The following is a 24,405-nucleotide window of genomic DNA, read 5'->3' on the forward strand; positions in this document are numbered from 1 at the left end:
CACCCAAGTCCGAACTGCAACCAGAGTGGACGTCAGGGCAAATCACAAACGGGAGGGAGGAATCCTCACGGTGTGACGAGCTTCCTCTGTAACTTCTCAGGTCCTGTGAGCACTGCTTCGTCAACATCTATTCACTTATTTGAGATTAATCCATTGTCTTTCTCGAAGACAGAATGACAAGCACGGCAAGTAAAGAGGCAGGGAGGGCGCCCAGGTAGCTCAGCTGGTTGGGCGTCTGACTCTCGATTTCAGTTCGGGTCACCATCCCAGGGATGTGGGATCGAGGCCCATGTCAGGCAGGCTCTGATTCTCTCTCTCCCCCACTCTACCCCTCTCCTCTACTTGGGCTGTCCCTCTAAAATAAAAAAATTTTAAACAAAAACTTCAAAAAAAAAAAAAAAAAAAAGAGTCAGGGATTTCAGGAAGAAACAGGCTTATCTCAGATCCCCTCAGAGGAGAGGAAAAGCCAACGACCTCCTAGTGGGCTGAGCAGGAAGCCAGACCCGGGTGTGAACAGACAAGAGGCCTCCAGAGCCCCATCGCGCCTCCTATGCGGGGAGCACGGCCGGCTGAGGACACGGCTCTGGAGCCAGACTCCCCCCGCAGCAATTCCATCTTCCACTCACCAGCTTTCTGTCAGGCAGATTCTCCGTTGTAAAACGGGGGATGTTACCCGTCTTAGTCTTGGGAGGATTAGCCGATATGTGCAAACTGGCTAGAATGTTTAACACACGGGAGGGACTATGTGCCATTATTCTACCTAGTATTCAACCTAACGTGACTAAGTCCTGCGATCAGGGAGGAGATAAATGACTGTATGAATCATAAGGACAAAGGGGACGTGGAAGGCCCAGTAGCCAAGAGGAAGGGCAGCGAAGAAACCAAAGGCTAGCCCCACCTAGCCTCCAGCATCCCACGGCCACCACTTTTTCCCTGGATAAAAACAAAGCACGAAGTGAGACAAAACCCTCTGTTTCTGCCGGCAGGGGAAGCGGAGGCCCTCCTGTGACACAAGGAGAACAGAGAACAGACTGCTGCCAGAAAGAACAGCGGCAGAGGAGAATTCCAGGTAAGATAGGAGGGATTCTGAGAAGTTATAGAACACGATAGAAAAAACGCATGTGGTTTTTTAGGACAAGTGCCTGAGCCCTGGCACGTACTGGGTGTTGCTCTACACACAGCCACATGTGGGGAACACCCACGGTCCGGACAGGTTCCTCCTGTTCTTGGGGTGGTGGACACAAAGCGGTGCTTCTTCAAGCTTTAACGTATGACCCTCTGGGGCGCCCGGGGGGGCTCAGTCGTTAAGCGTCAGGCTTCAGCTCAGGTCATGATCTCAGGGTTCGTGAGTCTGAGCCCCGCGTCAGGCTCTGTGCCGACAGCTTGGAGCCTGGAGCCTGGTTCTGATTCCGTGTCTCCCTCGCTCTCTGCCCCTCCCCTGCTCATGCTCTCTCTCTCGACAGTAAATAAACATTAAAAATTTTAAAATAAAGTACGATCCCTTGAACTCCCAGAGTCTTCCCAACCAGCATCTCTGAGAAGGTCTGAAAAATACCTTCAAGGAGGCACTTACCTCATTCCCCTCCCTCCCCTCCCTCCCTCCCTCCCTCCTTCCCTCCCTCTCTCCCTCCCTCCCTCCCTAGGACAGTCTTCTGCCTCCTCCCTCTTTGCCAGGAGGCAGATACGACCCAGGTTGAAAAACACATAACCACCATCTCAAATGACTTAGATTTAATCATCGGAAGCAAACTAAGTGGAAAGCTTACAATAGAGAGGAATTACGTGTCAGCGCCTTTTGCGAACCGAGCTGGGACAGAAAGGGGCCGGGGCTGCCCCTCAACCTGATCCCCTCCAAACAAAGACATCCAGTGTCCCTGGCAGTCTGGCTCAGGGAAGAGGGAGCCTCTGCTGGCTCTGTGCGTTGAGGCCGCCTTGCCCACCACTCACTCCTGGCCGCCATCGGGGGCCCCGCCCTGCCGGCTCTGGTCGTCACCCTTCTTCTTGTGCCCGGAGACGATGTCATCAATCCGCAGTAGCAGAACTGCCGTCTAGGAGAAACACCACAGCGCCACAGAGGTCAGCAGAGAGCGGAGGGACACTTGTTTTCTTCTAAAGGCAACACTTAGCTCCTCCTACATAATTAGCATTTTATCTGCCTTCCATACTATACCCCTCCCTTCCAGACTGCACCAAGCACCCTGGCTTCTGCTTCCCTGCAAAGAAACAGCGCAGTCCAGGTCTTAGGGTGCCTCACCTCCACTGCCGTCTTGTAGGTCTGCAGCTTGACGGCCAGGGGCTCCCAGATGCCCAGCTCCCTCATGTCCACCAGAGTGCCGGTCTCCCCGTTCACACCCCAGGTCTCACAGCCCTCCTGGGTGTGCTTGGCCTGTGGTTGGAAGGAGCATCACCAGTTAAAGGGGAAACACCAGGAACAAGCGAGCTGGCAGGGAACATTAGGTAGCGAAACAAAACGAAACCAACCAAACACTAAACCCAAAAGACTGAAATGACAAACGGAAATGGCAATGACGGCAAACGAGTCCAACGCCGAGAAAGGACACTTTAAGGGAACGAGCCTGAGGTCAGAAGCTGGTGGACAGATGTGAACCAGCCTCTCGGGCCAGGCAGGTGCCCCTACCCCGTCAGGAGAAAGCAGGGGAGGGACTCACCCGAAGGGAGGTAAGCAGACGAATGGTGCTGGCCCCACAGTTCTGGATGAGGGTACGAGGAATGACCTCTAGGGCCTGGGCCACAGCCCTGTACGGCCACTGCTCCACACCAGTCATGGCCTTGGACTTTTCTGTCAAAGCCTGGGCCACGGCCATCTCAGAGGCCCCGCCCCCGGGGACCAGCTGGGGATCCAGGAGGACATTGCGGCACACCTGCATGGCGTCCTGGAGGTTGCGCTCCACTTCCTGCAGAGAGCGAACACACAGCATGTAGAAAGCGCAAAGCGCGAGGACTCAGGAATGCATCGGAGGAACTGGAGGGCTTCCCACTAACAGGCAGGGAGATAAGAAAGTTCCTCGGAACCCCTGCTGGGTGGGGCAGCCACCACTGGTTTGGAAAAACGCATGAACGACAACTGCAAGGGAGCCAAGAAGTGGGCGTGTCACGGCGATGTTGGGCCACGCCCACTATGCTCGCCAGTGGTGTTGTGCCCTTCTGCCACCCTAGCTGTGTCCCTGGGAGGCTGCGTGCTGTGGTTACTAGCCGTGTACCTTTGGGTAAGTTACTTAACTTGAGGAAAAAAAGCGAGAATTGTCATTTTAACTTAAAAATTAAGGAGGAGCGCCCGGGTGGCTCAGTCAGTGAAGCGTCCGACTTCGGCTCAGGTCATTATTTCCCAGTTCCTGAGTTTGAGCCCCGCGTCGGGCTCTGTGCTGACAGCTCGGAGCCTGGAGCCTGCTTCTGATTCAGTGTCTCCCTCTCTCTGCCCCTCCCCCACCCCCATGCTCTGTCTCTCTCTCAAAAATAAATAAGCATTGGGGCGCCTGGGTGGCGCAGTCGGTTAAGCGTCCGACTTCAGCCAGGTCACGATCTCGCGGTCCGTGAGTTCGAGCCCCGCGTCAGGCTCTGGGCTGATGGCTCAGAGCCTGGAGCCTGTTTCCGATTCTGTGTCTCCCTCTCTCTCTGCCCCTCCCCCGTTCATGCTCTGTCTCTCTCTGTCCCAAAAATAAATAAATGTTGAAAAAAAAAAAAAAATTTAAAAAAAAAAAAAAAATAAATAAGCATTAAAAAAATCTTTTACAGGGCGCCTGGGTGGCTCAGTCGGTTAAGCATCTGACTTCAGCTCGGGTCATGATCTTGCAGTTTGTGAGTTCAAGCCCCGCGTCAGGCTCTGTGCTGACGGCTCGGGGACTGAAGCCTTCTTCAGATTCTGAGTCTCCCTCTCTCTCTGCCCCTCCTCTGCTCATGCTCTTTCTCTCTCAAAAATAAATAAACGAAAAAAAACCCTGAAAAACAATCTTTTATAAACAAGGAAGCAGTGGTTGCTGGGGGCTGGCGAAACGACGAGTCATTGTTGAATGGATGTAATGTTGCAGTTTTGCAAGACGACAAAGTTCTGAAAATCTATTGCCCAAGAATGTGAATGTATACTGAACTATACACCTAAAAATGGTTAAGGTAATTTTTATCACTCTTTACAGACTTTTAATTTAATTAATAAACTAATCTTACAAATGATCTGTACACCCAAAGTGGGGCTTGAACTCATGAACCCAAGGTCAAGAGTCACACATTCTACCGACTAAGCCAGCCAGGTGCCCCCAAAATTGCTTTAACTTTAAAAGAAGTTAAAATTTTGGCTAGCTATGAAAGGGTAACAGGAAAATTTCAGGCCTTCTAGGAATCTCTCAAGAAACGGAATGACCTCGAAGGCGGACTCACCGAGAGAATCTCTTTGCTGGCCCCACGGAGGAGAATAGTACAGGCCTTGGGGTCTTTGCACTCAGTGATGAATGTAAAATACTCATCTCCAATTTTCTTGATTTCCAACACGCCTGCTCCTGTCCCAACATCTTCTTCTCTCAGCTCCTCTGGCCGGCTGACTATCCGGGCCCCACAGGCTCTAGTGATTAGATGGGAAGGGGAGGGGATTTCAGGTACTTTTTACTCATCTTCCTAGTCCCTAGGGTCTGTGGCTGGGGACAAGGCCAAACACGGATTGCTGGAAACGCTGCTACATAACTAGAGAGGTCTTGGCTGCCTAGCAAGTTGGTTTTCGAACGTATGTAGGCAAAGTTTCCTTAAACTAACGAGGCTTTACAAACAAAAGCATATGTACCTAAGACAACTGTTATAACCAGATGCAGTTTAAGCATATTTTGTGATAATAAAATTTAGACAAGTGAGTTCTCAGGTATACCTAACATGTACCCACTCCTGGGCACGTTGTCAACTATGTGTGCCCAGAGCCATTTCAGAGTTAGCAAAAGTATAAAACTTGATTTGGATTGGGTAGGTGATATTGGGGTAGACCTCTCTCTTTAAAATATAAATTAATATTAAGAATGAATGATATGTGAGCACAGACACCAGTGCAAAAGTAGGAACCACCATCTTAAGTTGCATTAACAGCAGCTGAAGATCCCCTCAAGGAGACTGAGGTTTCTGCTGTATTCTGAGCTAGTTTAGACAGACAGTCACGGACCCCAAGGTAGAGACCACAGGAGGCTAAGCATAAGCTGTTCCCTACTGGTTAGCAGCAGTATAAAGAAGATTCCTGCAGCAGATAATTGCCAGACTAGAGAATTTCTCAGGGACCACACAGCAAAACCCAGGCTGGTTCCACCTGTAACTGACACGGCTGACCGTATCCGGCGCTAAACTTTCTCAGAGACAGCAACGACATCATAAAGCTACACAAGGCGAACCCACGGGAAGGAAGAATCTTATTTTTACGTGGCCTACTCACCTAGCAATGCGATTGTTGTCTGTCTTCCGAACCCTGCGGATTGCCGTGATGTTGGCCCGCATGAGGTAGTGCTGAGCTAAATCTGTAAACCCAAGAGCAGAGGGGTCAAGAGGGAGGCCAGAACTCCTGGGCTGTGACCTGGTTGCATCCTCAATGCACACTAACTACCACGTTCACCCTGCCGTCTCTGCCAACCTGTCCACCCTCTTCACCGCAGTAAGAGGTCGGAAAAACGAAGAGCCCTACCCGAGATGCCCTTTTCTGTGATGACCACATCGGGCTTCAGATGGATGATGTCCTCACACAGCTGCTGGATGTACTCTTCTTCCATTTGGAGGATCCGGGTAAAGTCTTCCTCTCGTGTGATCTCAATGTCCGTCTGCGTGGTGAAGAAAAGTCACGGACTTAAAACCTCAGACGTGCCCAGTACCAGGCCCCTCTACCGAGTCCTCACATGCACCCCAGAAGTGAGTCAGAGTCCTGCTGAAGCCAGGAGCCCACGCCTCTGTGAGCTAGTTTAGCTCAAGAACTCCAGCTGAACTCCTTCACTGAAGTACTCCTCAACTAGGATTCAAAGTCAAAGGCCATCAGTGGAGATTTTGGCCTAAGGTCTCTGACCACTCAGTACGACATTACATCTACCCTGCATGGTAACTCTGGGTCTTAATTCTTCCCACCAATAAACTAAATCTTCTTCCCAATTCTCGTGTTAACAAGCTCCAATCACTTTTATTCTATCCGAGGGTGATACGGCCTTGTGACCCTCCTGCCCTCTGGAAATTCTTCTTTAGCGTTTCCCAGCTACATTAATTCCCACTCTATATTCCACTCAGGCACTGGGAAAGGTGGTGTGGTAGTGTGGAACTGAAGCCAACAGAGCTGGGTTCAAATACTGACTTGGTCAATACCAGTTGTATTCCCCAAACAATTACCCAAACTTCTCTGAGCTTTAGATCCCTCATCTGTAAAACTGGGGTGAATATTAACTATGTCCAAGAGTTCTTATAAAAGGGGCGCCTGGATGGCTCAATGGGCTAAGCATCCGACTCTTGGTTTCAGCTCAGGTCATATCTCAGGGTTGTGAGACGGAGCCCTGTCAGGCTCTGTGCTGGGAATGGAACCTGCTTAAGATTCTCTCTCTTTCTGTCCCTCTGCTCCTCCCCCTGCTCACACGGACGCACTCTCATTCTCTCAAAACCAACAACAACAACAAAAAGTTCTTGTAAAATCAGAGATCACGCATAAAGGTCAGTAATTGACACAGAGTCTACAACGTTACAGACATATCTTTTATTTCCCTTATCCCTATCAGCAGTCAGATTCTTACACCGACTTTAAGGAAAAAGACCAGGAACCTTACCTGGCTTTCTCCTTTCTTGTATTCCAGAGAGGAATCCAGCAGCACAATGCGAGGGTTCTTGATATAACGCCGCATTCGTGGATGGGTCACATCTTTGTTAATCATGACTCCCCGTAAGACACACGAGTCTTCAATGATGCCCCCAGGTATCTGAGCAAAAGATCCACTTCCATCCATGACCAGGAGGAGACAATTTCTCAACTCCCTTCCCAGACATTTATCTTCCCCAAATGACCACTATTCTAGGTTTCCAACATCGCTTTCTTCCTTGAACCTCAACAACAAATATGGTTGCAATCACATTTTTTTCCCCTCTAGGAAGCATACCAATCTCGGACCATGACAGGCACTCTCAAGATCAGCTGAGACTCAAAAGAAATTCAGTGACTGACGAAGATTTAAAGGGCTTCAGGTCTCTCCTACTTCCTGAAACAGATTCCCACAGAACTTCCAGGCTTGGAGCTCCATCTACAGGCCACACTATTAATGCTACTTTTGGACCTTAAAGGAGTAGAGAAGGCTTTCTGAAGCATAGACAGTGCAGAGCCTTTGTGTCCCATCCCCACCACGTGTCGGACATATGTAAAGGCACAAACAAGGAGACACCACTAAGCGCTTCTCTAGTCCCTGGAAACCTCGTTCAGAACAGCACTGAAGGGAACAGAACTATTTTGGGAATACCTCCCTGGGACTCTCAAGTTTCTGTTTTCAAGGCAGCAAATAAGTGTTGTTCTAACTACAATGACATCTTGTGCCGATTTAAACACATTTCCTCCACGAGTGGGAAGGCTCCTACTAGGGAATAACTTGTCTTCTAAATACACATCGAAGGGCGCCTGGGAGGCTCAGTTATGCCTCCAACTTTGGCTCAGGTCACGATCTCACGGTCTGTTGAGTCTGAGCCCCACAACTGTCCCTCTGCTGTCAGCACAGGGCCTGCTCAGATCCTGTCTCGCCCTCTCTCTGTCCCTCCCCTACTCGCTCTAAAATAACATTAAAAAAAACACACATCGAAAGAGTTTACCTTTTCTACCCTTGCGTATTTCTTGATGTCTATCTCCTTGCGACCGTTCTCCTCAAACTGCACAGTTTTGACAGCATCTAGGGCAATGTTGCAAGCCAGAGAGGACCATCGACTGATTGCTTTGGTAGTAATAGAACTGTTGATGATGTTCAGCATCATATCTCGGTTATTGGTGTCAACAGGGGTACTGGAGAAAAGAAAACAGGTGCTATGCTCAGCAGAGACCTTGGATATTTAAGGAAGTGCCTGATCTACAGCTCGGGGACCATAGTGGGCCACGAGTCAGAACCGTCCATCCCTCTGCCTTTCAGCAAGATCGTAACTAACCCATCCCTGGAAGCTGTCTCAAATCCCTGTGTCATGGGTTCCCACGGCTGACCACCCTGCAGAGTTTACAGAAAATAATTTGTTCTTTACCTTCTGCTTCAACCAAATATACTCAACTTGTCTAACTTGGGTCAAGACACATTTGGTCTTTGAAGCCTTATCCCACAACCAGCAAATTCTGAGAGCTCATCTGACACTCACCATCAGTTGTTACTATCCACCTGAACATCTGCATTCTATTCTATCCAGCATCTTACTTCATGCTGTGCCATAGTGCCGTGTTCGTGTGTTTAGTTTTCCCTCACCAGATCGTAAATTTGTACAGAAGTCCACTTAGAACCCTAAAATGAAGTTGTAAGAGGCCTTGGATGCCATCCTGCCCAAATTTTCACACACTGCAATCGTTGCACAGTTGCATTATGGGTTTTAGAGGAGAAGCAAGTGCTCCCCAAGTATTATCTAAGGGACTTAGACCATTACTGCTCGATGAGAAGGAAAACTTTTCTAGCAATTCGGCTCCACAAACTCAATACACCCTTTGGTTATCTCTACATTCTTACACAGCTTCTTTCGTAAAAACAATTCAAGGCAAACACGGCATTCCCTCGGACTGCCACACACGTTGCCATACGCTGCTTTTTTATCCTAACGACAGGCGCTACGGCACAAAGCTCACCGAATTACTTGATCCCTACGTACCCAACAACCCAACCACAGGAGAGTCGATCACAGCTTTTCCTCTTTAAACAAAAATTTTTCGTGGAAGACATTTTGCATTCTGCACGGTCACGACCTAACATCCTCTGACATTAGAAGGCCTGCGTTTCTATACCGCATTCGTGACCCTGTCAGCGCTCTGCATGGACAGCAAATGCCTGGATTCCCACACGGGGTTCTAACAGCATTTCCAGTCCCACTCCTTGTGATCTGAACAGAAAACTGCTGGCTGCCACCAGGGCGGCCCTTGATCAGATCGGACTGCGATCTCTAGTTATGGTATTAGTTATAATCATACTTGATGGTGGGACATCTTTACATTCGGTCCTGAATAATTACACTCATCTAACTCTTCAGTTTATTCCCCACACCAGCAGCTAAAATTCTGGAAGGGTAGGTTTTGCTACACATTTTCCGTGGCAGTGCCTAACACGGAAATAAGCAAACGGCGTGGAGCCACAAGATACCCTGAAGCACTGAACTAGCTCCTTCTGTCTGCCCTGTAGCCTTTGTCATTTTCTAAAACATTTACTTCCCTTATCCTCTCTTCGTTCTGCTCTTCTCTGTGTCTCCCTCACAAACCAACCACCGTGGGACGTGCCTGGCCTGCCTTCGTCACCTCAGAAGAGATGGCTCTTCCAGGCCTCCCACGTCTGATGGCCCACTGCTGGTGTCCTCAGTACCTGATTTTCTTGAGGGTGCTGATCATGTCGTCCAGGGCCTTGCGGTAAGCGCTGATCACCACCGTCGGGTGCATCTGCTGCTCCAGGAAGTGCTCGGCCACAGACAGCATCTCCCCCGCTGAAAAAGACACAGATGCCGTGAGGTTACTTACAAATACCCAGCCTTCAAGGCAACTTCGTCAAGCTTCTAAAAATACCTTTCTTCCTAAACAGACTCTCCCAAAAGCCATGCCATTTGGCTCTTGATAACCATGCCGAACTTCACACTTTCTACAAGGCGATTCATAAAGAAAGTACCCTTGCCAGACGCATTTCAAATGATCGAAGATTGAAGCTGTTTTATTCTCTTGATCTAACTTTGTCACCAGTTTTCTAAACAAAAGGAAACACTTGTGTTTCAAAGTCTCTAAACAAGGAAAAATGTATAAAGGAAAACAGACTTGTTTACCATCATCTAAACACCTAGCATACAGTCCAACTGCTGGTACTAAAAACAGAAACACAGGTTTCCTTATACCTAGAAACAGCCATAAAACTGTACAAAATTTATCCTCTGGATGAGAGATTATTCGTGGAATGTCCCCCTACTTAAAAATTTGTCTTTCCTTTTTTGTACACACACAAATTAATACATACCTAACCTGCCTAATCTCACCAGGAGATTCAACTAAGATTATTAGCTAGAAAATCTGGCCTGATATCTAGTGCTCCTCAACAACCCAAAGAATCCCAGAATCCCACGTCTGCCCTCTCTCTTTCATCCTCCAAGTTTTTCTTCAAAGCATAGAACCAGCCACATGTACTTTTCAATCCTTGAAAGAATTGGGTCTGAAGCGCTTAGCTGGTGATGACTCAAGTCCATCTCCATCAACACATTCCAAAACTAATTCAAAGTGTCACTTTTTAAAAAGTTCCTAGGGCGCCTGGGTGGCGCAGTCGGTTAAGCGTCCGACTTCAGCCAGGTCACGATCTCGCGGTCCGTGAGTTCGAGCCCCGCGTCGGGCTCTGGGCTGATGGCTCAGAGCCTGGAGCCTGTTTCCGATTCTGTGTCTCCCTCTCTCTCTGTCCCAAAAATAAATAAACGTTGAAAAAAAAAAATTAAAAAAAAAAAAAGTTCCTATAATAATTTTGTTGTATGGACTCCATCTTTAGGCATGTGGGCCAACAGTATAAACTGGCACCCCTTAACATAGCTCTCATTTCCCGACAATGTGTTGCTGTAATCAGATTTTACACAACAAATGCCTGTATTATAAAATTTCTTGGGGGCGCCTGGGTGGCGCAGTCGGTTAAGCGTCCGACTTCAGCCAGATCACGATCTCGCGGTCCGTGAGTTCGAGCCCCACGTCGGGCTCTGGGCTGATGGCTCAGAGCCTGGAGCCTGTTTCCGATTCTATGTCTCCCTCTCTCTCTGCCCCTCCCCCGTTCATGCTCTGTCTCTCTCTGTCCTAAAAATAAACGTTGAAAAAAAAAAAAAAAATTTCTTGAAGTTTGTTTGGGGAGAGAGAGAGAAAGGGGGAGAGAGGGAGGGAGAAAAGAGAATCCCAAGCTGTCAGCACAGAGCCCAACTGGGAGCCCATGCTCAAATGCATGAACCTTGAGACCATGACCTGAGCCACAATCAAGAGTTGGATGCTTGAACTGAGCCACCCAGGCAGTCCCGACGCCTCTATCAGAAACTTCTACCATCAACGTAAAGTGTTCACGGCAAATAAAGGCAGCATATCAAGTTTTCAGAAGTGACCTTTTACAATCCTATAGAAAGTTGAAGACTGACCATTACCAACTTGTATGGTCAAGACGTGTTGTCAAAGTTCTGCATCTGTCAACCTAACCACTGGCTACAATGTTACCCGCAAGCTGCAAATCAGCACTCACTTGGGGCACTTTCCTGGTCACTCACACACAGGTGCACAGGTGAAAAATTTTTGTCACCTGACTCATTAATTTTCAGATTGACGTCAACCAAGGCAACGCTCTGCCTTGTTTCAGCTCTCATACTTTATGTGGTATATTTAATTTCACATTTTTACACATTTTGTTGGTGACTTCACTGTTTAAAATGACCCCTAGGTATGGCACTGAAGTATAGCCTAGTTTTCCTAAGCGCAGGAAGGCTGTGATGGGCCTTACAGAGAAAACACATTAGACAAGCTCCATTCTGGCCGGAGTTAACAATGCTATTTGCTGTGAATTCAACGGTAAGGAATCAGCAACACGTACCACATAAGGTGTCTTTAAAACAAACAGAAAGGGGGCACCTGGACAGCTCAGCTGATCGTGCATGCAAGTGCTGATCTCGGGGTCGTGAATTCCAGCCCTATGCTCGGGGTGGAGATTACTTGAAAAATAAACGAATAAAACAGGGGCGCCTGGGTGGCGCAGTCGGTTAAGCATCCGACTTCAGCCAGGTCACGATCTCGCGGTCCGTGAGTTTGAGCCCCGCGTCGGGCTCTGGGCTGATGGCTCAGAGCCCGGAGCCTACTTCGGATTCTGTGTCTCCCTCTCTCTGCCCCTTCACTGCTTGTGCTGTCTCCCTCTCCCAAAAGTAAATAACGTTAAAAAATATATATATTAGGGGCGCCTGGGTGGCGCAGTCGGTTAAGCGTCCGACTTCAGCCAGGTCACGATCTCGCGGTCCGTGAGTTTGAGCCCCGCGTCGGGCTCTGGGCTGATGGCTCAGAGCCCGGAGCCTGCTTCGGATTCTGTGTCTCCCTCTCTCTGCCCCTTCACTGCTTGTGCTGTCTCCCTCTCCCAAAAGTAAATAACGTTAAAAAATATATATATTAGGGGCGCCTGGGTGGCGCAGTCGGTTAAGCGTCCAACTTCAGCCAGGTCACGATCTCGCGGTCCGTGAGTTCGAGCCCCGCGTCGGGCTCTGGGCTGATGGCTCGGAGCCTGGAGCCTGTTTCCGATTCTGTGTCTTCCTCTCTCTCTGACCCTCCCCCGCCGTTCATGCTCTCTCTCTGTCCCAAAAATAAATAAACGTTGAAAAAAAAAAAAATTTTAAAAATGTATATATTAAAAAAAGACAAATGAATAACACAAAAAACCTCATATAACAAGATATATTTATCAATTGAAGAGTATCTGAACAGAGGCTCACAGCAGCCTAACCTGTGTTTCCCCCAGGAGTAATGGCATTTGCTAATTAGTGTCTGTGGTGACTTTATAGAATACAACCTACCGTGAACGACAAGAACCTGCTCTGTATCTTGTTCAAGCAGATTTTTACAGTTCATCCTATACTATGATGAATGTTTTACACTCAATTGGAGAAAACACATACAAAATTAGCAACAAATTATTTAAATATTTATAACCAGTGGATTGGTACCAGTTTCCTTAAAATAGGACACAAATACTATTCTGGGCAAAAATCTTCATGTTTCACTCCAACTTTCCTTATGAACCTTCTGTTCTCCTCTTACCAAGAATAATCACTGATGTGGTCCCATCTCCAACCTCTTCATCCTGTGTCCGGCTGATTTCAATCATGGATTTGGCTGCTGGATGCTGGACTTGAATCTTAAAATAAAAATGTAGGTTACCACTGAATCAACACGACTCAAAGACCTCTTAACCCACTGTGCTTGGTCCTCTCGGACTTCTTACTCCCATACCTCCTCCCTTATCCTTTACCTACTACAGCTTGAAAGATTAAAAGCGGCCCCCAAAATATCTAAGTAAATCCTCTTCCCAAGTCCCTTTCTTTTTGGGGAAAAACGCATTTGCCAGCTTGACTATTAAAGTTTCTTGAAGACACGGAGTGGTATTCTTTCAGCTTATTTACCGGGAGCACCACTGTTGTGGCTGGATTGTTTTCCAAAAGGACGTGTTGGTCCTACCCTCCAAAACTGTGAACGTAAATGTTTTTGAAACTGGGTCTTTGCAAATATAATCGTGTTAAGATTGGATCATACAGGATATGAAAATAGGTCCTATATCCGACCACCAGTGTCCTTATAACAAGAGACACAGAGGACAATGGCATGTAACAACTGAGGAGACAAGAGTCTAGCGAGCCAAGGAATGTCAGGGGTTGTGGTCAACTACCAGATGCCAGGAGCAGCAAAGATTCTTCCCAAGAGCCTTCAGAAGGAGTAGCGCCCCGATGACAAGTTGATTTTGGACTTCTAGTCTCCAGTTTACGAGAGAACAAATTTCTGTTCTTTAAGGACACCCACTTTGTGGTAACTTGTTATACCAGCCCTAAAAAACTAATCATCGTGTATATATGACTTACGGGCCCCTTATAAAATTATCAGAAAGCAAAACGAAAAGTCAAACCTCTCGAAGGATGGCATTGCCATCATTGGTCATCACAATGCCTCCCATTGGGTCCAAAAGCATCTAGGAGAAAAGCAAAAGTTTTACCTAATTGTTCCAGATTACGGAAAAGGAAAATCTGTAGTCACAAAGTTTCAATGAGAGGCCTACCTTCATCATGGATTTGGGTCCCAGACATGTTCGGATGATATCTGCAATGGTCTGTCGAAAGGAAAACATAAAACATGCAACCACCAATCAGGAGATGGTGCAAACACATGTGTGAGAAGGGACACGAGGAACCTGCAGAGCCAGTGTTTAACCCTCTAAAGCCAGGCTGATAACCACATTAGACACAGGGCACCGTGTGGCTCCATTCTGCTGTCTCTCCCCTTAAGGAATGACTTCAGCGTGGTGTATACAGAAATAATATTTCCCAGGAAAAGAGGGGGACGTGCCTCCCAGAGTTTCAGTTTCTCAATAGCTCAGGTAACTGGAAGTCTACCCGTGAGCACTTCTTTCCACGATGTTGGCCTCCACGCCACTGACTCAGGTCTAGGGCTGTTGCGTTCCTTCATCCCAAGATATTTACTGACTACCTAACCAGGCTCTACAGCGGGCACTAGGAATACAAATGGGAACACGGTCCTTCCCCTCAAGTAACTCAGTCTAGCATGCGAGACAAACACAAAAAGACTCTAAAACTTATACACGGTAACAGAATTATGCACAAGTGAATATGGGAAGACTGTTAGGTCTGCCTCATTGAGGGAGGGCTTCCTTCCACCTACCACCATCAGAGACATGTACTGAAAGAAAGGGAAGTCAACATTTCCTCTGCCTATTTGCGAATAGATACAGAAATCCTAAGGAAGGCAGCTAGAGACAAAATAATACTCTAAACTACTTAAAAGATAAGCTACTTTAGGGGCGCCTGGCTGGCTCAGTCAGAAGAGCATGAGACTCCTGATCTCGGGGTCATGAGTTTGAGCCCCACATTGGGTGTGGAGATTTTTTTTTTTCTTTAAATTTGTAACATTTATTTATTTTTGAGAGACAGCGTGAGCAGCAGAGGGGCAGAGAAAGAGGGAGACACAGAATCTGAAGCAGGTTCCAGGCTCTGAGCTGTTAGCACAGAGCCTGACTAGGGGCGTGAACTCACGAACCGCGAGATCATGACCTGAGCTGAAGTTGTCCGCTTAACCAACTAAGCCACCCAGGCGCCCCTGGGTGTAGAGATTTTAAATAAAGATATCCTACCTTGGCGGCATTGATGTTTCCAGATTGAACTTTTCTTCCAGATTCACGCTTTGTGTTCTGGCCTAGAATAGAGAAAATAAAATGCAATAGACCGGGAGTGGCCCGTTGTATAGCTACTATTTATCCCCTGACCTTTGAAAGTAAACCACACACACACACACACACACACACACCTCACAGATGTAACATACCTTCAAACCTCATCAAATTGTACACTCCAAGTATGTGTAGCTTATTATATACCAATATGCCTTAAAAAACTGTTAACACAAAAAAGTACACGTACTTACAGCTACTTCTTTACGTCAACTTGATACACATACGACCCATGACGGTCCCTGGTCATCACTTTCCCACTCATCAAACATTCACCTATTTACAGCAAGGACTCATAACCTGAGATCCATGAATGGGCCTCGGTGGAACGGTGAACTCGCAGAGATTATACGAGAAAATGGGAGATACTGCAGTTCTGTCTGGAAAGAGGATCTACAGATGCTCAGAGGGCTGGTGACCCTCAAAAACAAATATCCGAGGAGGGAGTCTGGGCTCCTATTTTCCTACTCGGACAGGGGGAATCACAGGAGGCAGTCCCAGTGGAATTACTGCCAGCGCCCCCACAGCGTGCTGTGCAGTGAGAATATCCTCTCGGAGGGTCTCCGTTCTCCAGATACGGTCACTCCATGCTTGGACATCATAACAATGCTCGGTCAGAGCCGACCACGTATTTTAACACGCGGCCTAATGGGTTACATCCAACCAGTGCCAGGGATTAATGCAGACCTAAAAAGGGTTTCACAGTGCACAACTCACCCCCGGGGGCCACTCGGTGAGACCAGCCAGTGGCTATAACCAAACCGACACGATGCTTATTCCGCTCCTCTCTCTGAATCACACACTCCGTACAATTTAAATCGGCGAAGTTTTCAATGCAGTCCCACCAAGTCTACACTCACAACCCTCGGAATTTAGATTCCTGTGTCGGGCAGTGGTAACTCAAATCCTGCACCGGCTGTTCTGACAGACTCATCAGAAGGAACGGCGCCTTTTCTCCCTTAAGTGCATCTTTTTTTTTTTTTTTTTGGTAATAGTTATTTCCCAGGTATGAAGAAAATGGATGAAATCGCTTTACTGCATTTCGTATACAGAAAATGGTAAGGGAGGGAAAGGCGCCCAGGGCGGGCTCGCACATGGGGTCCAGAAGTTAAAACGGAAACAAGCCAGGGGAGGACAAGGGAGGTGGTACTCCTTAGCCAGAAACCAGGGGCAACTCCGTGGGAAAGACCACCACGCGGGGGACACGGAGGGGCTCGCTGCGTCTAAGCCAGGCCAGCGAGGGAACGGGGCTGCTTCACCAACCGGGGTCGCTCAAGGGAAATCCTGGAGGGCTGCTTCTGAAAAGCGACCAAGGACCCCACTGGCTGTCCGCCAGGCCCCCGTCTCAGCAGCTTACCTACTTGGGCCACTGAACCCTCCCAATCCTCCGGGGAACACTGTCAACCCCGGTACTAAAGACGGAAACGCCACGATCCACCCCGTCGGCCGAGGACACACCGCTCCGCGACCGGCCAAACGGAAAAACTGCTCCTCCGCACCCTGAAGCCACGCGAGGAGGGGGCGGGGCGGCGCCGCGTCCCCGCACACCAGCGGCTCGGCGGGGGCAAGGGAAGGGCTCAGGCGCACAGAGAAAAGAGGCAGAAGGGGCTTTCGAAAGGGACGAGGACTGGAAGCCTCCGCGGCCGACCAGGACGGGGCTGGGCTGGGGCAACACGGCCAAGTGTGGAGGGAAGGGCCGAAAAGGGGGCCCCTGCCTCGGCTTCCCCCCAACTCACTGAGCACGAGCACCGGACGATGGCCCATCATGGCGGCGCGATGCGGAGCCGGGTACCCACAGCTGCGGGAACCGGCAGAACCTTCTGGAGAGAGAGAACCAGAGAGAAGCCCAGCAAACGCTGCCTCCTCAGGGCTTACACCTCAACCCGCTACCCTCCGGGTCGCCGCCAATCACCGCACCCAGCTCAGTGACCGGCACCAAAACTGGCCAATCGACATTCTTAGCCCCGCTCCCTACGCAGGAACGGCAGGGCAAGCTAGATAGAGAGCGCGCGATGTTGGAAATGGGAGGGCGCCGGCGCTTGCGCAGTAGAGAGGCCGCTCCCGGCCGCGTGCGGCGCGCACGTCGGCGCAAGCGCGGAGGCTGGGGCGGTTGGCCGGCGCGCCACTGCGCATGTGTATCAACTACACGGGTGGGTGCCGGGCAGGAGGCGTTCGAGTAACAGAGAGGGTGAGGTCGCTGAGCTGGCCGCCGCCTCCGGTCTTCTGGGGCCGCGAAGGTCAGGAGAAGCGTGACCGTCTCCACCCTTTCCAGCCTGAGCTGCGGGAGGAATAGCGGTGCGGGCCGACTCGGGAGCTTGGTCCCAGGAGCTGGCCGGCTGGCCGAGCCCTCCTTGGGGCGCACTGCGAGTCGTGCTTAGCTGCCCCTGGGCTCCTGGCCGAGCGTGCCCTCTCCCTTCTCACGCAGGTGCTTTCTGCTGAGGCAGGCTGCGGCTTCCGGGTCTCCCACCCAAAGCGTGGTCCCAGGGGTTCCCCGTGGAGCCTTGCGACTTCTGTCCCCGCCCTCCGTCTAGGCCACGGTGGCCCTTTAGACGTGATGGGAGTCAGGTTTCCAACCTGCCTCCTAGGACAGGATAGGGGCTGATGCTGCCGAAGGAGACCGTGGAGAGGACGCAGACAGGAGTCGCCCGTTAGTGCGGGACTCTTTTAAGGTCTGGGTTTGGTTAAATTACTATTTTGTCCAGAAAAAAAAAAAAAAAAGGAAGCAGTGATAATAATAGAACTGATTTCCACACTACTGAAGGGACCTGTAACCCAAGCGCTTATGTTTGGCCGTGAAATGGAACCATACGTTTTTCACACTTTTTCCTCCCCAAACTGGAACAGCCGGAGACGTGCCGTCAATAGTAACATAATAGCATGGGTTGTTGATCATGTAACGCTATGATTCTTCCCCAGGCGCCACACCTGTTCAGATGGAGCAGCGTGCTAGTCACCCTAACAGAAAAGGTGTGTGTCGGAGGCCCTGCTCCCCTTCCCTTAAACAGCAGACCTCCTAAATTACTCAGAAATTGGGGAAGTGATTCTAGTTGTATGTATGGTTTTGTTTTGTTTTTTTCCTTTTTCTCGGTTAATTGGAAAAGATTTGTATCTGTCCTGCACTTGCCCATCAAATGGAAACATTGCTGGGACGGTACCCGGCTGGCTCAGTCGGTGGAGCATGTGACTCTCCGTCTCAGGGTCGTGAGTTCGAGCCCCATGTTCAGAGTTGAGCTTGCATAAAAAATAAATGGGAACATTGCTGTGTTCCCAGTGCTGAGAACTGGGTCTGTTAGATGATAGATGCTCAGTGACCGTATGCTGAATGAATATATTATTCTTCCTTTGTTTCCCCTCTTAATACTTAGAACAGGACTTGAAGTGCAGGGATCCCAGGAGACATCGTGTTAACTAGAGTCAACAGATACTCTGTTTAAGTGGGACGGTCCACCTAGTGGCCAGGGAAATGGCCTGGGGCCATCTGACTCCAGAGCCCATCCACTTGGCTGTGAGTGGAGTAGATGACTCTATCCGAGAGGCCTGCTACGTCATAGCTTACATGTAACGGACCAGCTCTTTTCACAGAGTATGTTGTGCGTTGGTGAAGAGCACGACTTTGAGCCCACAGGCCTGGATTTAACCCCAGCACTGCCACACGGCTAGTTGTGGGATGTTAAGCAAATTTCCTAACTTAGGTTTTCTCAAATAAAATGTGGCTAATGCTACCTACTTCTTAGGGTCATTGTGAGAACGACACAATGTAGGTAAACACTTTTTACTATGATTTTCTATGTTCTGCTTCCTTTTACTGCTCCCCAACCTCATTCTCCGTTACTGTGTAGTCAGAAATCTGGTTCCTGTGGTATGGATTGTAAGTACTCTCCAAACCTCACAGCCTGGTAGAAAATTTGTCCTCATATACCTAGGAAGGGCCTGAATTGTTGGGAAGTGTATTTGCATGGAAGCTGAAGTTATATTTTTCCAATGGTGAGAATAATCTTTTTTTTAACTTTTTTTTTTTTTTTAGTTTTTATTTATTTATTTTGAGAGAGAGAGAGAGAGAGAGGAGAGAGAATCCCAAGCAGGCTCTGCACTGTCAATGCAGAGCCCGATGTGGGGCTCAAACCCATGAACTGTGAAATCAACACCTGAGCCAAAGTCAAGAGTCAGATGCTTAACCGACTGAGCCACCCAGGCACCCCTAAACTATTTTTTTTTTCCAACGTTTATTTATTTTTGGGACAGAGAGAGACAGAGCATGAACGGGGGAGGGGCAGAGAGAGAGGGAGACACAGAATCGGAAACAGGCTCCAGGCTCCGAGCCATCAGCCCAGAGCCCGACGCGGGGCTCGAACTCACGGACCGTGAGATCGTGACCTGGCTGAAGTCGGACGCTTAACCGACTGCGCCACCCAGGCGCCCCTAAACTATTTTTTTTAATGTTTACTCATTTTTGAGAGCATGAGCAGGGGGCAGGCAGAGAGAGAGGAGGACAAAGGATCGGAAATAGGCACTGTGCTGACAAGCCCGACGCGGGGCTCTAACTCAAAACCATGAGATCGTGACCTGAGTCGAAGTCAGACGTTTAACCCGACTGAGCCACCAGGTGCCCCGTGGTGAGAATAATTTTGAGACCTGAATTTCAGCTTCTGTCTCCTTACCGTTCTGCATGAACCGTCAAAGGGCTGAGGAGACCAAGGGAAAAGGAAGTGGAGGGCCGTGCTCCTCAGGCAGCACCTACACTGAAGCTGGAATGATACAGAGACTAGCATGGCCCCTGCATGAGATGACACACGAATTCATTGTTGCATATTTTTACTCTCTTAAAAAAAAGGAGGAGAAGGAGGACCTTCAGTGGGGCTTGGAAAATCCACAAACCCGGCATCAAAAACAAAAACAAACCCCGATTTCCCTCGCCAGGAGTAATCGGGAATAAAACAGATTTCAATTTCGACAGGCTCAGTGAGCTTCCAGATAGAAAGCCTCGGCCCGGCCCCCACACGTGTGACCACCCCTTCCCCTTAGCAGGCCATTGCTCTGTTGCAGTCAGAGTTCAGGACAAGAGTCCATCTTCCTTCATACGACCTACTTGCCACACCTCTGCCCCCAGGCCTGTTGTCCACGAAGAGGTCCCCATACCCTCATCCTTCGGATCCCAGCCGAGACAGGATCGCTTCTGGGGAACACGTTCCCCAGCTGCACAGACGAGGTTATAGGTCAGGCGCGCTTCTAGCACTTACGGGATGCGATAAGGTGCGTGCTCTATCACTTCGTGACTGTGTACACTGCAACACCGTCAGTTGCGTGAGGGTCGCGGGCACGTGTGTGTTTAGCTTGCTGTGGTGTCAGCGGTGGACGCTTCACAGGCTCTCTGCTGTCTCGTAAGTATAAATGAGCGAGTGGGTGAACTTTTTCTGTCCTTTTTGACCTCAGTCTGGCAGTGAATCCTGGGCTCCTTTGGAGGGCCGGCCGCTCGCCTCCGCCTGTCGCTTCTCTGCTTTGCCGTTTCCTTCTCATCTTCCAAACTGCCGAGGAGGGGCTCCCCAGCGTCCAGTTTTCCCTCTCAGTCTTTTACTTTGGAGAGCTAATTTAGTTTTGCAGCTTCTTTATCACCGCTTTGTGGCTAGCTTGGCAGTTTAACCTTTCACCTGAGCTCGGTGCCACCTCCGACTGTTTCTCTAGGCATTTCTGTCTGGACTGTGTGTCCACGGTGTGGGTTGTGTTAGTCGGATGGGACCCAACTCAGACTCCCTTGAGTAAAAAAGGAAATTCAGAGGCTCGTGCAGTTGGGAGGGGTGTCGAGATGGTCACGGAATAGGAAGAAGGCCTGTAAAAGCCAGAGCCTCAGGGACCGAACTGCGGAATTCTGTGCCTAGCGGTGTCCGTCCATCCACCTCCCTCCTGTACTCTTTTCTCCTGTCTTGCTTGTATCTGCTCCTTACGGCATGCCAGCCGAATTCGGTAGCTCTCATCTGCCCCTGCTTTGCATTTTCCCAGCGTAGCAAATCACAAGAAAGCAAGCTGCTTTGACTACAGAATCCGTATGTCGACCCCAGAGAATGAGCCTGGCCCAACTTGCCCATTGCACTCACCCCTGGGATCAATCACAGTTGCCACGGAGGACGAGATACCGTGGTTGGCCTGGATTGGGTCACACCGTTTTCCATTGGGGAACAGGGCCTGCTGTGGTCCCAGCTGTGTGGCCTGGGGTCTGGGGAAAGAATAGTTTCCCAGAGGAAGTGTTGCTCGCTAGACAAAGATAACGTACGCCTGTATAGGACTCATTACCTTCTCCCTACAAATCAATTTTTCCTTCTAACTTAACTGTTTTTGCCAAAGGTTATTTATTTATTTTCCCATTCAGAAACTTCTTTCACGTCCAGCCCATTTTAATACCTATGCATTAATAAGATACAGTTTTTATACAGTTTTCTAATCCTAAAAGGCTCAATGGCATTGTCATATTCAAGAGAAAGCCTAAAGTCTCAGATTCGCTATTGTGAAGGGTCTTCTGTGGCCCACCGTGTGCTCCTGCGCTCCTGCCCTCTTTTTTCCCATTCGAAACATCTTTTCCAGGGGCGCCTGGGTGGCGCAGTCGGTTAGGCGTCCGACTTCAGCCGGGTCACGATCTCGCGGTCCGTGAGTTCGAGCCCCGCGTCGGGCTCTGGGCTGATGGCTCGGAGCCTGGAGCCTGTTTCCGATTCTGTGTCTCCCTCTCTCTCTGCCCCTCCCCCGTTCATGCTCTGTCTCTCTCTGTCCCAAAAATAAATAAACGTTGAAAAAAAAAAAAAAGAAACATCTTTTCCACTCACCGAAAGCACCCTGTGTTCAAGGTCCAATAAGCATCCTCTACCTGCCTGGAGTTTTCTCTGACTACAGTGCTCCTACTGAGCTCTTGCACTTTTCCAGAAACATCCATTTCGACATTAATCACACACTTGGTATAGCCACAAGATGAAAGGCCTCATTTTCACCCAGACTGACGCACGGTTTACGTCCTTCGGTTGTTATGTCACATTTCATCAGTGCCCCGGTTGTCTCCCAACGAGGTAGTAAGTACCCGAGAAACCATGTGTTAGGTATCTCGTGATGCCCTGTCGCCTAGCACACTAGTAAGCGTGCAGCACGGGGCCATGAGAACTTGTCAAATGGAAGCAAACTAGATTTTAGCTGAACCCATCTCCCTGCTTGCCTTCCCTTAGTCCACTGTGGTTTCTTTTTTGTTTGTCTCACCTAACTTTCTCCAGAGCTATTCAGGGCAGGGCCTCGGCACTTGTGTTCATAGACCAACTGCAGGGATCTAGCTAGAAAGGCCATCCCTTGTTGGAAATAGCTCTGATTAGTTCCCTCTGATTTTGTTTCAGCCAAAGAGGAAAGTAATGCCGTGCCTCTTTGTCGAGCCAAACCCTCCCCTAGCTTTATTAATCTTCAAGCAAGTTCCCCACTGGCCACATTCCTGAGCGTCCAGACAGCAAAGCTGCCCTCAGGTAAGGATGCAGGCCAGGCTTCCCAAGTGGGCTCAGTGCGGGAGGGGTTGCACGGAGGAAGGGGCCCCAGCCTTCTCCCCTGGATCTGGTGCCAGCTCTGGCTCAAGCCGCTTCTAGGTTTTTCGCCGGTAGCTTGTCTACTGGTGTCATTTTCTTCCAGATTCTACAAGTTGTGTGGTTTCCTTGCATACGGGCACCTTTACTAGGGCTAGGGAGGACCGAGAGGAAAATTTTATTGCTTGCTAGGAATGTTAGTTCAAAAGGGGCCAGGGAAGGAAATGGTAGTTATTAGCTCAGTTTCCGTCTGTCTCTTTTTTTTAAATGTTTATTTATTTTTGAGAGACAGAGAGAGAGAGAGAGAGAGCACATACACAAGAAGGGGAGGGGCTGAGAGAGAGGGAGACACAGAATCTGATGCAGGATCCAGGCTGTCAGCACAGAACCTGACATGGGGCTTGAACCCCCACACCATGAGATCATGACCTGAGCCAAAGTCAGACACTCAACCGACTGAGCCACCCAGGTGCCCCTGTTTCTTGAATTTCAGTTATATTCATCCTCCCATGGGGGAGGTTGGTGGGTACTTAGGGTGCCTGTGGGGAGCCTACCCGGGCACTAGACAGTCATGACACCAATTTTTGAGGACCTCCGAGTTTAGCAAAGAAGTCAAGACCAATAAATACATGAACAATAGGTAAATAACCACCAAGGTTACCTAGGAGCTGACTGCATGTAACATAGTTGAAAACATTAGAAAAAACTGGGCCAGTGCAGCAAGGCCGGTGGAAACGATACCACAGGAGGACCGCAGGTCACTGCTGATGAGATGCTGTGTCAGGCAAGAGAAGGAGGCTGAAAGGGGAGTTAAGCCTCACTCTTAGGTCATTTCATTCACCCATCAAATATTTTTTCAATACTTATGCACCAGGTGCTGGGGATACAATAGTGAGCAAATCAGGACGAAAACCCCTGCCTTCCCGGAGCTTACATTCTAGAGGGGAACTTAGCAATTAAATAAGTAATTACGAAATATGCTGTATGATCCTAAATATGGAAAAAATAAGGCAAGGGAGAAGGTTAACAAAGTCCTGTGATTGTCCGCAAATTAAAATAGGGTAGCCAGGTAGCCACCCCCCCCCCCCCCCGCCCCGAGAAGGTGACAGCCAAGCAAAGGTGTGTGTGGGTCGAGTTGTGCTTGGAAAGATTAGACGGTCATCCTGCTAGAGCCCTTCCCGCCTCGTACAATTACAGGATCTCTTCTTTGCCCCTTGCACCTCTGTTGCTCTCCCTTCAGGAGTCGACCCCAAGCCCAAGGAATGCCTGGGACTTCTGGAACGTATGTTTGCCAATCTCCAGCTTCAGACCCAGCTCGCCCAACAACAGATGGCTATTTTGGAAAATTTACAAGCATCTATGACACATCTGGCTCCTGGGAGGGGAAGCAAGAACTCTGCCCTCCCGGCCTTACCCCGTAATCTGTTGCAAAATCGCCTGCCCCCATCCAGTAAATGACTTGTGGAACAAAGTTCTTGTGCATGTTTTTTCCTTTATCCCCAGCAAACTCCTGGTGGAACGTGGGCATATGCATCCCGTCCACGGTTGGTTAGTTCACATGTTCACAATAAGGGCTCACCGGGCACAAAGTGCTGGACAAAGCACTTGGGGATACATCTCACAGAAGAGTCAGTCTCGGGGGATTTACTGTCCAACAAGGCAACGAAGACAGGTAATCCATTGCAAAATGTAGTGGTACCGAAACGGGGACT

The 24,405-nt window shown here is 49.3% G+C and overlaps 2 protein-coding genes and 1 pseudogene across 5 annotated transcripts; 2 read left to right on the top strand and 1 right to left on the bottom strand.

Moving 5' to 3' along the window:
- Positions 1–1,716: 1,716 nt before the first annotated feature.
- On the bottom strand, positions 1,717–17,063 carry CCT3 (chaperonin containing TCP1 subunit 3). Of its 2 annotated transcripts, none has more exons than XM_045454475.1 (14): positions 16,892–17,063; positions 15,060–15,121; positions 13,971–14,021; positions 13,821–13,883; positions 12,962–13,058; positions 9,531–9,648; positions 7,804–7,990; positions 6,780–6,929; positions 5,666–5,798; positions 5,420–5,501; positions 4,393–4,573; positions 2,670–2,915; positions 2,255–2,386; positions 1,717–2,048 (listed from the first exon to the last, which is right to left on the bottom strand). In XM_045454475.1, exons 1-14 carry the CDS (start codon positions 16,920–16,922, stop codon positions 1,944–1,946), a joined length of 1,638 nt encoding a protein of 545 aa, XP_045310431.1. In that variant the 5' UTR covers positions 16,923–17,063; the 3' UTR covers positions 1,717–1,943. The 2 variants fall into 2 exon arrangements, with proteins under 2 accessions (XP_045310431.1, XP_045310432.1); XM_045454476.1 differs by lacking the exon at positions 16,892–17,063 and adding an exon at positions 16,513–16,612.
- Positions 17,064–17,252: 189 nt separating this feature from the next.
- On the top strand, positions 17,253–24,162 carry TSACC (TSSK6 activating cochaperone). 3 transcript variants are annotated; one of them, XM_045454481.1, is made up of 4 exons: positions 17,253–17,305; positions 18,072–18,122; positions 22,517–22,639; positions 23,891–24,162. In XM_045454481.1, exons 1-4 carry the CDS (start codon positions 17,287–17,289, stop codon positions 24,112–24,114), a joined length of 417 nt encoding a protein of 138 aa, XP_045310437.1. In that variant the 5' UTR covers positions 17,253–17,286; the 3' UTR covers positions 24,115–24,162. The 3 variants fall into 3 exon arrangements, with proteins under 3 accessions (XP_045310437.1, XP_045310435.1, XP_045310436.1); XM_045454479.1 differs by having other exon boundaries at positions 17,286–17,392; XM_045454480.1 differs by having other exon boundaries at positions 17,286–17,392; positions 23,934–24,162.
- On the top strand, positions 19,872–19,969 carry LOC123587075 (annotated as a pseudogene).
- Positions 24,163–24,405: the final 243 nt, after the last annotated feature.

The sequence above is a fragment of the Leopardus geoffroyi genome, chromosome C3 (genome assembly GCF_018350155.1).
Source record: "Leopardus geoffroyi isolate Oge1 chromosome C3, O.geoffroyi_Oge1_pat1.0, whole genome shotgun sequence".
In the NCBI taxonomy this organism is placed as follows: Eukaryota; Metazoa; Chordata; class Mammalia; order Carnivora; family Felidae; genus Leopardus; species Leopardus geoffroyi.

Coding starts and splice junctions, on each gene's coding strand:
- TSACC (XM_045454479.1), top strand. CDS start 17,287: ATGTGTATCAACTACACGGGTGGGTGCCGGGCAGGAGGCGTTCGAGTA. Junction 17,393..18,071: donor GGTCTTCTGGGGCCGCGAAG/GTCAGGAGAAGC, acceptor ATTCTTCCCCAG/GCGCCACACCTGTTCAGATG. Junction 22,640..23,890: donor GACAGCAAAGCTGCCCTCAG/GTAAGGATGCAG, acceptor GTACAATTACAG/GATCTCTTCTTTGCCCCTTG.
- CCT3 (XM_045454475.1), bottom strand. CDS start 16,922: ATGATGGGCCATCGTCCGGTGCTCGTGCTCA. Junction 6,930..7,803: donor AATACGCAAGGGTAGAAAAG/GTAAACTCTTTC, acceptor TCTTTTGCTCAG/ATACCTGGGGGCATCATTGA. Junction 2,049..2,254: donor CCTACAAGACGGCAGTGGAG/GTGAGGCACCCT, acceptor TGTTTCTCCTAG/ACGGCAGTTCTGCTACTGCG.